Genomic DNA, 17,012 nt, shown 5'->3' with positions numbered 1-17,012 from the left:
AGGTGAACAACGAAATTAAATGTTCAACGAATAACAAATTTTCCATAAGCTTGTATGCAGACTTCGTCAAAACCACGAAATTAAATATCAACGAACATGTAAGTTTTACTTAATCCACGAAAATTGGTACCCACGAAAATAAATGAATCCACAGTACTTGTAGAATAACTTGATATTTTTTTTGTTTGACAGAAATTGTGGGAGTGTAATGTTGATCCAGATACAAATAAGATTTCTATTGACCAGTTGTGTATAGAACTTAGAGCTGGTGGAATTAGTCAGAAACATGAGATAGAAGTGCGGGAGAAATTAGGACATTTGAAGGCGTTAGATTTGTTAGACTTTCTGACATATATACCTTTATTTATTTTAATCCATGAATCGGTAGTTGACAATCCATTTGATGATAGACGAGATAAATGATAAAGATGACAGAAACATTAGCACCATTGAATTCTTTTGTTAATTATTCTAATCCATGAATAGGTAGTTGACAATCCATATAATGAGAGCCTAGATAAATGATAAAGATGAGACTGAGAAGCATTATTAGCGCCATTGAATTCTTTGGATCATTCCTGTTACACGAGAAATGATAAAATGATCACAGCAGTAGCCACAGCACCTTTTTGAGATTCATCGGACAAATCATTTTTGAAATAAAATGATGAATGTTAAAATTCACAACAGTAGCAGCACTTTAGCAATTCAATAATGTTAACAACGACATAAAGGAAATAAGTTCATTTTAATTTAAAACATATACTAAAAAGAAACTTATATGTTCATCAGCAAAAAGAATAAAATATAAATGGGTTTATTCAACAAAATACCAATAACATTATGTCATAAGTTGAATATCCATTGTTTACAATGTTAAACAATACTGCATTTGGTGTTTGCTTTCAAAATGTAACATTGAATGATAAGAAAAGATTGTATGCTCCCACCTATGACAGTAGGGGCATATTGTTTTGCATTGTGTCCATTCTGGTAGTTTACAAAGCAGTTTATTGATTGGCAAAGTGTTCAACGGACACATATTCTTGTTTTTTAATTTGATAATAGAAGAAAAATAATTTGGGAAAAAATTTCAAAACTTATATCCTACAAATAAACTGTTATATCTACATTTTTTTTTATTTCTGAATTTTCCAGGATGTGTATGTTTAGTAATATATGTGTATTGGTAAAATTGCATAATGTAGATCGTTCTTTGTGATATTTAATGACAATTGTGCAATATGAAATATGGAGAAATTACATAATTAAATATATTTTATATGTGAATGGAATAGGTTTATGAAAGGTCTATACTAGCCCTAAAATCCAAAAATCTATAGATAAGTCAAATGGCTGTATTCGTCGGACAACAACTTTTTGAAGTTATTGCCCTTTAATGAAGATTTTTCCCATTTTTGTTTGTTTTTACCTATTATCTTGATATCTATCTGATTCATTAATCAATACACCAATTAGGTTTCAGCACAGTGCAACACGGATGTTGTCATTTTGAAGTTTAAATGAAAGAAAAAGCATTAATTTGGCTGATTGCTGAGTTTTGCTTTAGAAAAAAATTGACTACATTCATCGAAAAAACATTATTTTTTGACAGGTGTGTATCATACCTTGGCAAAAATATGATTTTACTCGGAGGACGAACTTTAGTCATAGGTTAATAGCCTATTTTAAATGAATTAGAAATGTAAATCTGACTTAAATCTTAAAATAAGATATCCTATTCCTCAACATGCATGAAATATTTGCCACTGGACATTAAGCACACAACAATCAATCAAAAATGAAATATATCATATGCCTGAAGATATCCACATTCTCTAAAGGAAACAAATTGAAAAAAAAATGCTCCATTAATTTAAATTTGTACAATTAGGAATTGGAATGACTGCTTATTTTGGTTAAATAATACATACTTCAAAGTTTAAGGTCAAAGAAAGACCTGTCTGTTCCTACTCCAAACAAATGAGCACTTGTGATAGTATTAAACTGTGATAATATGCAATCAGATGATTTATAGATTTTTTGAGTATTATTATGATTCATGTGGATCATAGGAACAGTAAAAAATAAATAAATAAAAAGTACTTGTTTTATTGTATTGCCATTTGAATTTTCTTGTATCATTTTTTTTTTTTTGTACTTTTGCTCACTTTTTGAAGTATGGGTTAAAAATGATAGTTTTATCTGTTCATTCCTTCTTTGTCGCTGTTTGTATCCACAACTCCTCCTATCACTCTTTGTATCCACAAATCCTCCTATCACTTTTATTATTCACAAAAATATATCCCCATAACTAAATTCATTTAACCTTTAATGCCTTTAGGTTATGTCTTGGCAAATGAAATAACAATTACACTATTGTGAAATTGTATGGTCTCAGTTGCGCACGCTAGTTATTTTTTTATAAATCATTTTCCATTATAGATGGGTCAACAGCTAATCCAGTAATTGCACTGCTCCCTTCTTTCTATATTTCTTCATTTCAAAAAACTGTAACAATTTATAAATCACCTGGCTTGTTTTTGATTATTTCGACTTTGTATCCACTGACATCAGTAAAGATTCCAAACAAAATGGTCAACATTTGTCAAGTAACAATGGTACAAAACCATTAATATACATACAGGAATGCATGTGATCTATAAAACACCTATGACTGCAAGTTAGATCTATAAAACACACAGGAATGCATGTGATCTATAAAACACCTATGACTGCAAGTTAGATCTATAAAAAACACAGGAATGCTTTTAAACTATAAAACACCTAGGACTGCCAGTATGATCTATAAAACACACATGAATGCGATTGAGATATATAAAACACCTAGTAGTGCAAGTGAGATCTATAAAACACACAGGAATGCGATTGAGATATATAGAACGCCTAGTAGTGCAAGTGGATCTATAAAACACACAGGAATGCAATTGAGATCTATAAAACACACAGGAATGTAAGTGAGATCTATAAAACCCTGATGAAGGCAAGTGAGATCTATAAATATAAATAAGAAGATGTGGTATGAGTGCCAATGAGACAACTCTCCATCCAAGTCACAATGTATAAAAAGTTAACAATTATAGGTCAAAGTACGGCCTTAAACATGGAGCCTTGGCTCACACCGAACAGCAAGCTATAAAGGGCCCCAAAATGACTGCAAGTAAGATCTATAAAACACAGGAATACAAGTAAGATCTATAAAACACACAGGAATACAAATGAGATTTATAAAACACACAGGAATGCAAACGAGATCTGTAAAACACCTAGTAATGCAAGTGAGATCTAAAAATCAACAAGGAATATAAGTGAGATCTATGAAACTAAAAGATAGAAAGCTAGTGAGATTTATACAACGCACAAAAATGCAAGACAGATTAAGAACACCTGGGTATGCAAGTTTGGACTATTAACAATCAGGAATGCAAGTGAGATTTATAATACATGATCCAGGCTTGCAAGTGAGATCTACGGGACAGTCAGGAATACACGTGATTTCTATTTTTTCTGAAAAATAGATATATTCTTGGATTCTAGCATACTTGTACCAGGTATTGTTTAGTTTCCTTTATACTCATCTTATGATGGTTAAGAATAGAATATATTAAGAGTAAAGTGCAAGTATACTTGTCTTTAACAAAAATGCTTAAGATCTGAAAAAAGACAAGATCACTGAAACCTTTAAATGACTCTTAGATTTCTGGTTTCTTTGGTTGTTGGGTTGATAGTTTTCTCATTGACGTGTATAGGTTCGGTGACCGAGTGGTCTAAATAGTTTAACTACTGTATCACTAGCCTGTCAACACTGAGGTTGTGAGTTCCTTAGGTGGCAGGTGCGTTCGACTCCAATCTTAATTGGCTAGAATTGTCCGTTTTCCCATGAAGGTCGGTGGTTCTCTCCGGGCACTCTGGGTTCCTCAACCAATAAAAATTGGCCGCCACGAAATAGCCAATAGCTGAAAGTGGCGTTAAACACCAATCAATCAATCAATCACCAATCATTGACATGTACCCTACATGTACATCTCCTTTTATCATACCCTAATCGGCGTCGATGTCCTTAACTAACTATTTTGACCGACTTGTGTATTTTGCCTACTATCTTGAAAACGTTTATAAAGTGAAACAGTAAGCATCAAAACCGATTTAAAGTCCCACCAGGAAACTGTCGATGACACTGTTCAATAGCAGTTTTGCACCAAGATGACCATTTTACTCGTATGCCTCGCTGTCTATCAGATCTCAACTCATAATCTGCTGAACCAGTTTGTTCATCCAGAAAACAACATGGCTGTTTATAGATATGCTTGACTGAACAGTCGGATCTACTGTAAATCTATCAAAAATGTCGGACGATTTCTTATAGGAGTTGTTACCTTTTAAATATGACGTTTCTACTTAAATTGTATTGTTAACATATATACTGTTATGATGTGCCTGTACCAAGTCAGGCGCCTGTAATTTAGTGCTTTTCTTTTGTGACCTATATTTAACCTTCTATCCCATTTGGTCTCTGATGGAGAATTGTATCATTGGCCATCATACCACATCTTATTTAAAAAAAAAAATCAATCTGTATTGGTTTTAGTGAAACGCAGTTGAACAGATTTTTCCCATAGGAACAGTCTCTCTCTCCTTTGTGTTTGATGGTAAGTTTTTATATTCATTTTATTTTCAAATTATACTTGTACAAACACATATTGAATGCAATCAAATATATATATAAACCATTACCTTGATACAGTTTTAGTTTCGCGTAAAATTTACGCGATGTAGTAATTCCGTAATTTTACCATTATCACCAAATTTGCGTTTTATTTTAGCACCCCATTGTTTTCATTGATTTCTATCATTTATTGTTTTGCCATTATTTTCTCTTCTTTAACCCCATTCAGGCCATCCTATATTTATAATAAGCAGATGATATGATTTTCTTTATATTCTAAAGCATGCATGTGCAGTATTCAAGAATGTAAAACAAATCATTCACGAAACTTAAAATTTCAGATTCAACTGAATTCTTTAGATTCGTCATTGGTCTATAGCATTTTTTCCAAATACTTATATTTGAAATCGCCACTAAATTGAATTAAGTCCTCAGTTTTACTGATTTCAGTTTATTCGCAATCTTTCGGTATTAATCCCAGTCACTATCACTATCAGAAAAGTCACTATCGTCCTCGTCACTTGAACTGTCCTCGATGAACTTTCTGTGGCCTTCTAACGCTCGGTTCATTATTGTGTTAACATCAAGTTGGTTTGACTGTGTTTTTACTGACTGTGCTGGTGTCTTTCTTTCTTTCGCCTGTTTTAGGTTCTTTTTAACTGAAATTGATTTATTTTGGCAGTTAAGATATTAATTTGTGCACATGTCAAAGAGAGGCGAAAGATACCAAAGGGACAGTTAAACTCATAAGTCGAAAATAAACTGACAACGCCATGGCTAAAAATGAAAAAGACCAACAGACAAACAACAGTACACAAAACACAAATCCTTTTTAAATCTAAAATATCTGTTATCATTAAAAACATACTTGCGAGTAGAGAATTTTCTGTAAACACTCCCGCTGCAGGTAGAGATTCAGAAGTAGTAGGTGCATTATTCGTTACCGATCCATTTGGCTGAGGTGGTAATCCTGGTACCGGAGGTGGCGGTGGTGGTGGCGGTGCATTAGAAATTCCCGGATAATCTATGAGTTTGGTATATCGCCGCCCATCTATATTGTCGCTCGTTTCCATGCCGGATGTCATGACAAATGTACTTATCCTCTTTGCTTTGAGCTTATTTGATGGTCTGATCATGTTTGAAGTTATTTCAAGTGGAGGAGGTGGCTCCATAAAACTGTCAATTTCCTCGTCATTATTCAATTCTAAAAGATCTGGTGGCGGTGGTAAAGGGAAAATAGAGTCTCGATCTTCATTAATAGAGTTTTCTTTGTCATTTTGATAAAAATCGTGAGGAGCGACGCTGTTTCTGGGATAAATTTGTGGATCATTATCTGTTAGAATAGGTGGCGGTGTTGGCGGCGGTGGTGGTAATTGACTATATCTGTCGTCTGGCGGCGGTGGTGGTAATTGGCTATATCTTTCATCTGGCGGTGCAGGTAACACAGACTGTGTATTATGGCATGTTTCATTGTGTTTACGCAGAGGAACTGGCGGCGTTGTAACATCTTCGTTATCATTAATGGCAAGTGGTACTGAGATTGAGGTTTCATTTTGCACCTAAAATAGTAAACAACATGCCTCAAATGATGTTCAATTGAATAGATTATTTTGTGGTTTGAGGACATGTTTTTATTCTAAATTAATTGTATGATTTTAAATTTCTTGAAATTAATGTTTCAAAGGGAAGGGAAAGAAACTAAAAAAGCCAACATTGATCTAAAAAAATCTTGTTCCAGTGTATGTTATTAAAAAAAATTAGTTTGTTTTTCATTTCTAAATTATAGTGTTTTGCCCCGAAAAAAAAAAACTAAAATAAAATCATAAGCCTCCCACAAAAGGTAAAAGGTAGGTGCCTTAATGTTCAATAACTATTTATCATTTGTAGGAATAGGAAAATAGGAGTAGATGCTTAATAAAAAAGGTGCTCTTATTTACCGTAAGATAATCGAAACTTGTTTCATTACATAGTTCAAACAGTTATTTTAACACACTGCATTTCCACTGCTACATACATATGGAAAACTTGTAAATTTAAACTTGTATACAGTAAAGTAATACAAACTATATATACCTTGTCGTGTTCTGTTCCATTTGCAGGAACTTGGTCAGGATGTCGTTCTTCCCACTGTGTATTTGAAAAACCTTCCATATTTTTCTTTTTATTCTTCTTACACTTCCCGTGACTTGGTTGAAGACCCTTTGAGCTGAATTCCTCACGTTTTGCCTTTTCTTTCATTATATCCCGTGTTCTCTTAATTTGTCTAGGTCCACTTCCATTTTGTCGCCTTGTTTTTCTTTCTGCTCTCTGTATAAAAGAAATGGAAATACGTATATTTCCATGGCATATTAAGTTTTCATATTTTTATATATTTCGTAGCTAAAAGAGAGGCGAAAGATACCAAAGGGACATTCAAGCTCATAAAACGAAAATAAACTGACAACGCCATGGCAAAAACGAAAAACGACAAAAAGAAAAAAACAACAGTATACAAAACACAACACAGAAAACCAAAGAGTGAACAACACGAACCCCACAAACCGGGTATGATCTCAGGTGCTCCGGAAGGGTAAGCAGATCCTGCTGTGTTTTTCTACTTGCAAACATCTCAAAGTTGACCTAGGCAAATAAATATAGGAACATTGACGTCTTTCTTCCTGCAGAGAGACCAATGCTGTTGATATGTCTGCTGGGTGTACGCTGCAAAAAAAAAATGAAGTAAGCTGAAATTTAACCAAATGACTTCTATTTATAGCACAATTAGCCAAAGCGGAACAAACGTGTTTATATTTTAGCACAATCAGCCAAAGTACCAACCTTTATTTTATGCTCTCGATTATCGGGTTCCTTTTTCTGCATCTGTGAAAACCAATGCATAAAGAAAAACGTTGGGTCTGTATACAGTTTCAATCCATTCGTACCATTTTCCCTGAAAAAGACAATGAATCTATTGATCAATGAATCTTAAAAAAATATCGAACGTAAGAGGCAACAATTTAAAACTACTAGTATATACTTCAAGAGTGTAAGACATTTTCCTGGCAATTTTCTATCGTGTGTATATCTTAAAAGGTAACAAGTCTCTCAATTTAGTTGTGACAATAGATGTTTGGTCAATATAATTTGCCATTCTTCGTACTCGCTTGCTCCTATTTTTTACTATATCTTTGGAGAAGAAAATAACTTACTATCCCTAGCGTATGTCTTATCTGCTGCGCACAACTAGTAAAAAATAACGAATTTGACGTGGTAGAAGTTCTGAATTGGTCAAAGTTCTTTAGTCTGAATTGGTCAAAATTCTTTTGTCTGAATTTGTCAAAGTTCTTTTGTCTGGATTTGTCAAAGTTCCTTTGTCTGAATTATCAATCATCTGGAACCCCATGAGTCAAAAAATTAGGTACCCAAAACATGCATATAGTATATATAGATTAATTTTCAGCAATCCAACTGAAAATATGCCCTCATTAAAGGTCAAACAGTTTAAGGTAACATTTAGCCTGAAGGATTTCTCAAAAAGGTCCCCTTGATGCCCCTTTCCCGCATCCGTGCTTCAAGAGTTGGTTGCCTAGCATCGGTATTGTCACCATGACAGCCAATAAAAGTGTAACCAATCAAATCCGATAAGTTCAAACCGCGATTGTTATGTAATTTTGAGCGTGGTTCAGTCATTTAGAATGGACAGGACCTCAAGTGCGAATGCATTTACAAATTTGTACACTGTTACCTGAATTGGTTCATCTTTGTAATAGCAGGCGGAGGATTAGCAGCCTCGTAGATTGTTCTTATAGCATTAGATCTGCTTTCTAAACTCAGAATTTGTTGATCAAAATGCTGCGATAGTGCCTTTTCATTTTCAATGTTCACTGCATGCAAAGATCCTGTAAACGAATATGAATGTTTAGTTATGAAAAGTTTCATGGTATAAATTGAAATTCTTATGTTTAGAGAATCAACAATTTAAAATTTTGTGCGTAGAGATTAAACGATTTTTAGTTTAGAGATTAAACCATATACTAATGATTCATCTATAGTTGCTGAGACAGTCTCGGAACATGCACACACTCTCATACCAAATTCCACCCAGCAGAACACAAATACGCCAACAATCTTTTTTTTCCGCGAACGATTAAGAACTGGAACAGCCTTCCTCTGAGTATTTTGATGAGCGACTCTGTAGAGTCGTCCAAAGCAGCTGTCTCGACCTACACCTACAGTCAGTAAATTTATCATGTGTAAATAGTTTTATCTTAATATAATAAATAAAATAAAAATGTGCACTATGTAAAAATGTTATAATCAATTTTGTTAATAATTACAAAATTGTTAACTTTCACTGTATATACGTCTCCACTAAACCATGCGTAGTACAAGCGACATAAAACTTCAACGTGTTGAAGGCGGTCACTACAAAGTAGAAGTAGAAATAGTTACTTTCATTAGATACACTTATGTATATCTAATGAGCTAAAACATCCCTGTGCTTAACATTAAACAAACGATTAACGTGCTATCAAAGAAGTGAACAATGTATTTTTGGATAACCAATTTGAATGGGTGATTTTGATTCATATGATTCTTCGATTGTGTCCTTCTATCCTTTTTGGATCAATGTACCTATATTCGATAATGTAAACAGTAACATAATTTAGTAACTTACCCCCAGTCTCCTCCTTTTCAAGCATTTTACATTGTTCTTTCATTTCGCTGACTTTATTTTTGAGGTTTTTTGATCTAGTGATGACATTCATTGTCTCTGTAAGCAGATCTTCAAACATTTCCGAGGCATTGTCACTCAGGCTACTAAGCTGTTGTATTATCCCACAAAGGGTATGGTTAGCTATGCAATTGAGTTCATCCCCTATAGCAACATCTTTTGTAAGCTGAACTTGGCTAAGGCGGGCAGGGACGGTCTTTCGTTGTATAAAAGGCATCGCCTGAAACAATGACTCTTCGCTTAAATATTTAAATTGACTAATTTATTTAGGAAAATTGTCTAGAATCGGCATGTATAAACGCAGTATAAATATGACGAATTTGATAGCAACTGATCGTAGATATACCTATTATTGTAAAAGTTACTAATCTTGGTATTTTTAAGGGAAAAAAACCCAAACATATTTCAAAATCTTTACATCGAAGATTACTAGAGCTGCTTCTAAATTATATTCCGATTTTTTTGTTTTGCTTTGATATTCTTCCAACGTTGTATTTTTTAAAAAAAAGTCTAATTATAAATGTTTTATTTTCTATGACACAGACCGTCTTAATAGCGGTGTGCCAGTACTTAGGTACAGCAGTCATGATTTGAAATTGATCAATCCCGTGGGTATCACCAATCTTATATAGTTCAGTACTTCGGTACTGACAGAGAATATGTATAATGTTTTTTTTTAATGAAATTTGCAAGAAATAAAAGTCAGGAAATCATTTGAAATTATTAATGAACCACCCTTATGCCTATAGGTTTGAATCGTTGCCAAGGTTATACTACACTTTTGGTCCTTTTCATATATATATCAGCTCCTTAAAGTTTGTGTTAGGGTAATACACACATTGCTTGTTGAAATGTTCATCTGGTTGCTACAGTTAAATATTAGTAAAACGATTGATTGATAGTTGGTTGCTTAACGTCCAGTGGCAGATATTTTATGCATGTTCAGTTATCAGTAACATGGTGTTAGAAGAGATATGTTAAGGATGCTGGAAGATACGGATTAATTACAGCATAGAGATTTTCTACTTTATTGTACAAGTATCTTATTATTATAAAACGCTACGGTGTTCTCGTTGTATCTTGATCTCATTGAGTGCGGGAGATCTTTGGGTTTCCATCCCCGACTGAGCATACCAAATACTATTAATGTGGAAAGTTTTGCGCGGGGGTTATTTTATCTTATTTCGCCATCACGTAAAGATGCCCGAACAAATCCACTGCTTGAATAGAACAAATCAATAATTTTAATGTGAAGAGCCCATTCATCGTTCGATAGTCGAGTATTTCCGCCGCGTGAAAAGTTATTCCTTGAAATTTGAGAAAATAGCAACCTATGTTTACAGTTTTTTTAAAAAGCAAAGAGAGATTGACTGGGAGTTAGAATAATGTTTCCAGTTTGTGTGATATTTCTTCTCGCGGACTGCTTGCTACCTTGTGACGGAGCAGTTTAAACTCCAAATTAAGTGAGTCGGCCTATAGTACATGTAGAAAAGCAAGGTTAATATTCATGTCCTATTACCATGTTTGATAAAGTATGTAATTTTTGTAGCTGGAAGCCGTCATTATGAAAAACATATAATGATCCTCCAATATTTTAAAGGGGCATTAGCTACGATTAAGAAAATAATTTAAAATACGATTCTTTATTTTTCGAGTATTAATAAAAGCAGAATTTTGAAATAATATTTCGTTATAAGCAGTCAGTTTGGTCCAAATTTGTCAAAATAAGCTCAAAAACATCGCTGGTGATTTATTCACTTGCAAGTCAATAATTTAACCTGATTGAATCCGTATTCATGTGACCTTCAATTTAACCCCTAAGCTAGAGATGGGTTACGCATGTACTAGGCGGGTTCAGCTATTAAAAAGAAAAAAATGTCAACATTGAAAGTTAAACAAGGATGAACCATTTGGTTAACTGATTCAATCCACATAAAAATCATTCTTATACAGGTAAACACGATGATTGACATATTTTTCAACCTATTATTTGAAATCCAACAGAACTAAATCCAATTGCACGTGCTCGCTATCTATTTATATCTATATTATGTTTATATCGGGTTATATGACCGTCATCTCGGTGGTTAATTCGATGGCGTCCAGACTAAAATACACACGAAATGTTGATCAAAATTATCAAGTCCATAAAATTGAGAATGGAAATGGGGAATGTGTCAAAGAGACAACGACCCGACCATAGAGCAGACAACAGCCATGCATTGTTAATTGTTTATTTTAGACTTTTTGTTATTTGGATATACGTGTTAGTATGTTATAAATCAAATATTGAGAATTTGAGTCACATCGGTGAAAATGAATTTGACAATTAATGCCAATTTAACATGTCAAATCAACCATAGTAACTGTTTTATAAAAACAGATATTCTTTAATTCCCATGCATTCTTACGATACATTGTACTCACATTACTCTTCCTTCTTTTTCCTATATCTGCTTTAGTGATTACTAGTATTTGAAAAATGAAACCGTATTTTAGTATTTTAACATGTGATAGTATATACAGTTACCACTTAAAAGTTAGAAAAAGGAAGTTTGTAATTAAGAAAGTCTTTCATATATAGAACAGTGAGACATATTACTTATACTAGACAAGTGTCTTGGGTAATATACAAAAAAAGAAATATTAAAAAGCTTCGATAATTCTTTATAGTATGGTAAACAGGACAGTAGGAAGTTTTTGCTGATTGTTCTATTGTTGTTTCCTTTCAATATGCATCGAAAGAAAGGGAATCGAAGATTAAACTGTTGTTATATCCTCGATATATAGTGATTTGGGGAGGGGTGTCCGTCCGTCTGTCTGTCCTTTTGTACATTCATGCATTTGTTCGCCCCGTTGTCTCAACTTTGTATCCACAACTGCTCCTGAACATCTTGACAGAATTGGGGGAACTCACACCGAATCTTACTCATATATTGTACTTCAATAATAATATAATGAAAGTCTAAAATAAACAATGAACTCCTATTTTGTTTTGGTCCAGGTTACTTTTTGGTTTAACCTACCAAGCAATGACTTTGTCATTAGTTATTTTGGGAATATCAATTTTATTTTCGCAACTCCTCCTAAACACCTTATTACTATTTATTTAAACTTTCTCACCACCTTAATAAAATAATGTTGTTGTGCATCTCCTTTTTTTTTATCTGAATATTGTTTTGGGTTTCCCTCACCAAAGCATGGACTTTGACATTGCTTTATTTAGGGGTATACATTTTATTTCCGCAAATCCTGTTATACCCCTTATTACAAGTTATTCTAACTTTATCACAATCTTATAAGCATGTAATACTATTGTATACTTCTTGTTTTGTTTTTTGTCAGAACCATTTTTGGGTTTCCCTCAACAATGGACTTGCCATGGCACTATATTAGAGGGTATTCATTTTGTATCCACAACTTTTGTGCACCTCATTTTTTGTTTTATAATCAGAATCATTTCATGTGGAAAACCATGTGCACACTACAATACACATTTACATTCCCGTCCCCTCTTAAACCTTTAAAACGAATTTGATGAAACTCGGAATCTTCACAATATAATGCCATTTAGTACCTCTTACATGTTTGTGATCTCAATTGTTTTTTTGGATTTACCTCACCGAAGTATGGACTTTTATTGGTACTGATATTGATTTTGCTATCAGTAAATTAAAAACAAACTAAATATTATTGTTATATACATATACACATTCATGGATCTACAATCTGTCGATACCTGTATCTTGGCATTGCACAAGGTCATGTTTTTCTCTGACTGTTTATGACGTCTTTAGACTAAATCCATTGGATGTTGGATGTGTACGGATTGATAATTTTAGTCTTAGATGCATGATTTTTGTTATTAGTTGTTAGTGGCTTTGAACTAGCTGTCAGTAACTGCGAGTACTCTCAGATCTGTACTTAGTGTTTTTTTGTTGTTTGGATGTACAAGTACCCGGCCACGTACACTTGTAATTGTAGTATTGGTATTTTTATCCATCTGATGAGTTAAGCCTCTTTCAACTGATTTTTATAGTTCGTTCTTATGTTGTACTGTTACACCACTGTCCCAGGTTAGGGGGAGGGTTGGGATCCCGCTAACATGTTTAACCCCGCCACATTCTGTATGTATGTGCCTGTCCCAAGTCAGGAGCCTGTAATTCAGTGGTTGTCGTTTGTTTATGTGTTACATATTTGTTTTTCGTTCATTTTTTGTACATAAATTAGGCCGTTAGTTTTCTCGTTTAAATTGTTTTACATTGTCATTGCGGGGCCTTTTATAGCTGACTGTGCCGTATGGGCTTTGCTCATTGTTGAAGGCCGTACGGTGACCTATATTTGTTAATTTCTGTGTCATTTGGTCTCTTGTGGAGAGTTGTCTCATTGGCAATCATACCACATCTTCTTTTTTATATTTGCAAGAGGCTGGGATATCATTTTGTGAGCTTTGCTCGTAGGACTTCTTATTTTGTACTTGCAATATACCTGATTTTTTTTTACAATTTTCAAATTCGTGAACTTGTCTGAGTTGCACACCCACCGATATTACAAAGTAATTGACAAGGTGTGTTTAGAGGATTGTCTGTTTTCCTTAAATGTGGTAACAATATAAAAAGAAGATGTGGTATGATTGCTAATGAGACAACTCTCCACCAGAGACCAAATGACATAGAAGTTAACAACTATAGGTCACCGTACGGCCTTCAACAATGAGCAAAAACTATACCGCGTAGTCAGCTATAAGAGATCCTGTAATTAACAATCAGAAAAAAACATGACATTGTGCAATGCCAAGATGCAGATATCGACAGATTGTAGAGCCATGAATGTGCATATGTATATAAAAATAATATTTAGTTTGATTTTAATTTATTGATAACAAAATCTATATTTATTCCAATAAAAAAAATATTCAAAGATCTTATTACAGTGTTGAATTTGTAACCTTTTAGAAGAAGTTTACTAAAAGGATCGATAAGTTTACCCGGATCGTATCCAAATTTCCGGGCACGGTAAACAACATCTCCGTTAAAATAAGGATGTGCTATCCCATTTGAAATAAGTTTTCTACTTCTAGGTACATCAAAATTTCCGAACCAAATCTTTGTATCTATGAAAGAATTTAGTAAAGGTTTTAAGTAATTTGTTGTAATGAAATCCCTGACTTAATAATTTAGAAAGTTAACAGCTTCAATCATCTCATCACACTTCCAAGTAGTATCATGAAATGGTTGGTTTAATTCAGTTAAACTTTTATCATTAGGAAGATTGTGAGCACAGTTAATATATTCATACTCGTCCAGACATTTCGCAAATTTCTAAAATTGTGGTAAATATAAAAATAAGAAGATGTGGCTTGACTGCCAATGAGACAACTATCCACCAGAGATCAACGGACGAGGATGTTAACAACTATTTAGCACTGCATGTCCTTCAACAATGAGAAAAGCGCATATCGTAGTACATGTAACCTATAAAAGGACCTGGATGACATAATGGAACAGTTTAAAAGAGAAAAAAACGGTATGCTTTATAGTCTATGTTTGATTATGAGAAGCCCCGAAATCATTTATAAACCACAGAATAAAAAAAGGAGCTGCTCAAGCTGTAAGGTAGCGAAGACATTTTATAAAGATTCACTGAAATCCAGTTTATGTTTTAGAATAAGTTGCGAGTACATAGGAGAGGTGGACGAACAGACAGACACGGCACTCACTAACACCACAAAAAATGCAGAGCGGCAGTATAATAATGAAATGCAAATGTAACTTACGCAGAATGATTTAACATCAATGCCTGAACAATATGTCCTTGTAATAAAGACGGAAGACGTTTCACAGGTAATGTTTTCACAAACTTCCTAGTCCATTAGTAACATATACATGTACCTGACTGTAATTTATAGGTTTTGCAATTACATTTTAAACTTTTTCGAATCATTAAACCCCTTTTTTTTTAAATTAATCGGGAAGTATCTGTACCATTTTCATATACTAAGTGAATTTACATAATGTTATGCTATGTAAACAGTTAGTTGATAATATCAAGCGAAGCGAGTATACATGCAATTTAATTTTTGTAAGTATTTTTACTTATTTATTCATCTTACAGGTGAACCACGTTTATATACAAAATATGGATGTACAAACAAGCTTACACATCAATATACACATAAGGCTTAGATAAAATGTTCTTACATTTTACATCGTTTATAAAATTTTGTTTACTAAAAATTGAAACTATCTAAGTCAAAAGAATTGCAGGTTTATGAAACCTCAGAAACTATTGAACAGTTCTTTTTATAATGAATTTGCTTTATTGAAACATCAAGCTGGTACATCATGCTAAATTACAGGCGAACAGAATGACAAGTCACTTGAACACTTAAATATTTTAAAATATAAAACATAACTTTAAAATAAATATTGGTTAACATCAGATAATTAATTTTATACTTTTCGCTTTAAATGTATTTGTTGTTTTCGAATCAAAAGTACAGAAATACTGTAAGTATACAGGAAAAGAAAAGAAAAAAGGTTAATCAATTATAAGCAATCAGTGGTTCCATTATTTGTGTTATTCGTCTCGATTAAGGTTTTAAAGGAAATAGGTCTTTCTAAGTTCAGGATTTTCCGGAGATAAATTAAACTGTTAACGCATTTATATTTGGAACTACTTCTTGTAACATGTTTCTGTAAGCATTTTATTTATCAATCAAAATTACCTGATTTTCAACAAAATTCATGTAAATACTTTCAAATATACAAAATGAAATAATTTTGATCCCAAATGAAGTTCAATATTTTTCATTAAAAAATCCAATGGTAAAATGCAAGCCAGAAATAGGAGACAAAGATAAGTGTTCTATACTCTCTTGTTGTTCTTTGCGATATGTCGGATTATCGCTATTTTACGAAAATTTCCTTTGATCTAACTGACTGATAATTTCCTTTCTCAGCCGAGCCGAGTGATATGAAAATTATCGCTAGAAACTAAGGGGGCACGTGCCGTTGCTAATGAAATTGACATGAAATTGACAACGTCGTCATAGGTGAAATAGCGATAAACAGATTATCATTGGTCATCTCAACTCGATTGCTTTGATGATCAACGATAATCTATGAATATATCAAAGAAAGGCGGAAGATATCAAAGGGATATTCAAACTCATAAATCGATGGTAAACTGACAACGACATGTCAAAATACGAAAAACGACCAAAAATTAAACAACAGTATATATACAAAACACAACATATAGAAATAAGGACTGAGCGACACGAATCCCCCCCCCCCCCCCCCCCCCAAAAAAAAAAAAACCAAACATGCGTGATCCCAGGTTCTCTGAAAGGGTTAACAGATTCGGCTCCACATGTGGCACCCGTCGATAACAGTTGTAAATCTTCATCATTAGTTCCGATGTTCTATGGAAAATTATATACTGGAACCAGGGAAGTTTTGTTTCTTGTGTGTGTTTTTTTATAGAACAAGAGTGAGTTTTTTTTAAGTAATACCTGTCATATCTACATTATTTTCTCGATGTTCTTTTCATGTAAAAGTATCATTGGAAACCTTTAATATGAACTTTGAACTTTTCTTAGATTCAGAG

At 33.4% G+C, this 17,012-nt stretch overlaps 2 protein-coding genes across 10 annotated transcripts in view; one reads left to right on the top strand and one right to left on the bottom strand.

Moving 5' to 3' along the window:
* LOC127724579 (trichohyalin-like) overlaps nucleotides 1-2,105 on the top strand; it is an 81,705-nt gene extending 79,600 nt beyond the window's left edge. For all 8 annotated transcript variants that reach the window (XM_052231582.1, XM_052231587.1, XM_052231585.1 and 5 more), the window contains one exon: nucleotides 193-2,105. In XM_052231582.1, the coding sequence (XP_052087542.1) occupies nucleotides 193-423 (231 nt within the window). In that variant the 3' untranslated portion in view covers nucleotides 424-2,105. The remainder of the gene's footprint in view (nucleotides 1-192) is intronic.
* Nucleotides 2,106-4,671: 2,566 nt separating this feature from the next.
* On the bottom strand, nucleotides 4,672-15,368 carry LOC127724590 (actin-binding protein WASF3-like). 2 transcript variants are annotated; one of them, XM_052231608.1, is made up of 8 exons: nucleotides 15,178-15,367; nucleotides 11,829-11,869; nucleotides 9,345-9,621; nucleotides 8,412-8,565; nucleotides 7,505-7,616; nucleotides 6,761-6,994; nucleotides 5,556-6,246; nucleotides 4,672-5,346 (listed from the first exon to the last, which is right to left on the bottom strand). In XM_052231608.1, the coding sequence occupies exons 3-8, from the start codon at nucleotides 9,616-9,618 to the stop codon at nucleotides 5,159-5,161; spliced, it is 1,653 nt and encodes a 550-aa protein (XP_052087568.1). In that variant the 5' UTR covers nucleotides 9,619-9,621; nucleotides 11,829-11,869; nucleotides 15,178-15,367; the 3' UTR covers nucleotides 4,672-5,158. The 2 variants fall into 2 exon arrangements, with proteins under 2 accessions (XP_052087568.1, XP_052087569.1); XM_052231609.1 differs by lacking the exon at nucleotides 11,829-11,869 and having other exon boundaries at nucleotides 15,178-15,368.
* Nucleotides 15,369-17,012: the final 1,644 nt, after the last annotated feature.

This window comes from Mytilus californianus, unplaced genomic scaffold (assembly GCF_021869535.1).
Source record: "Mytilus californianus isolate M0D057914Y unplaced genomic scaffold, xbMytCali1.0.p SCAF_14, whole genome shotgun sequence".
Classification (NCBI taxonomy): Eukaryota; Metazoa; Mollusca; class Bivalvia; order Mytilida; family Mytilidae; genus Mytilus; species Mytilus californianus.
The sequence above is the reverse complement of the archived record's forward strand: the minus strand, read 5'-3'. Positions and strand labels throughout refer to the sequence as shown.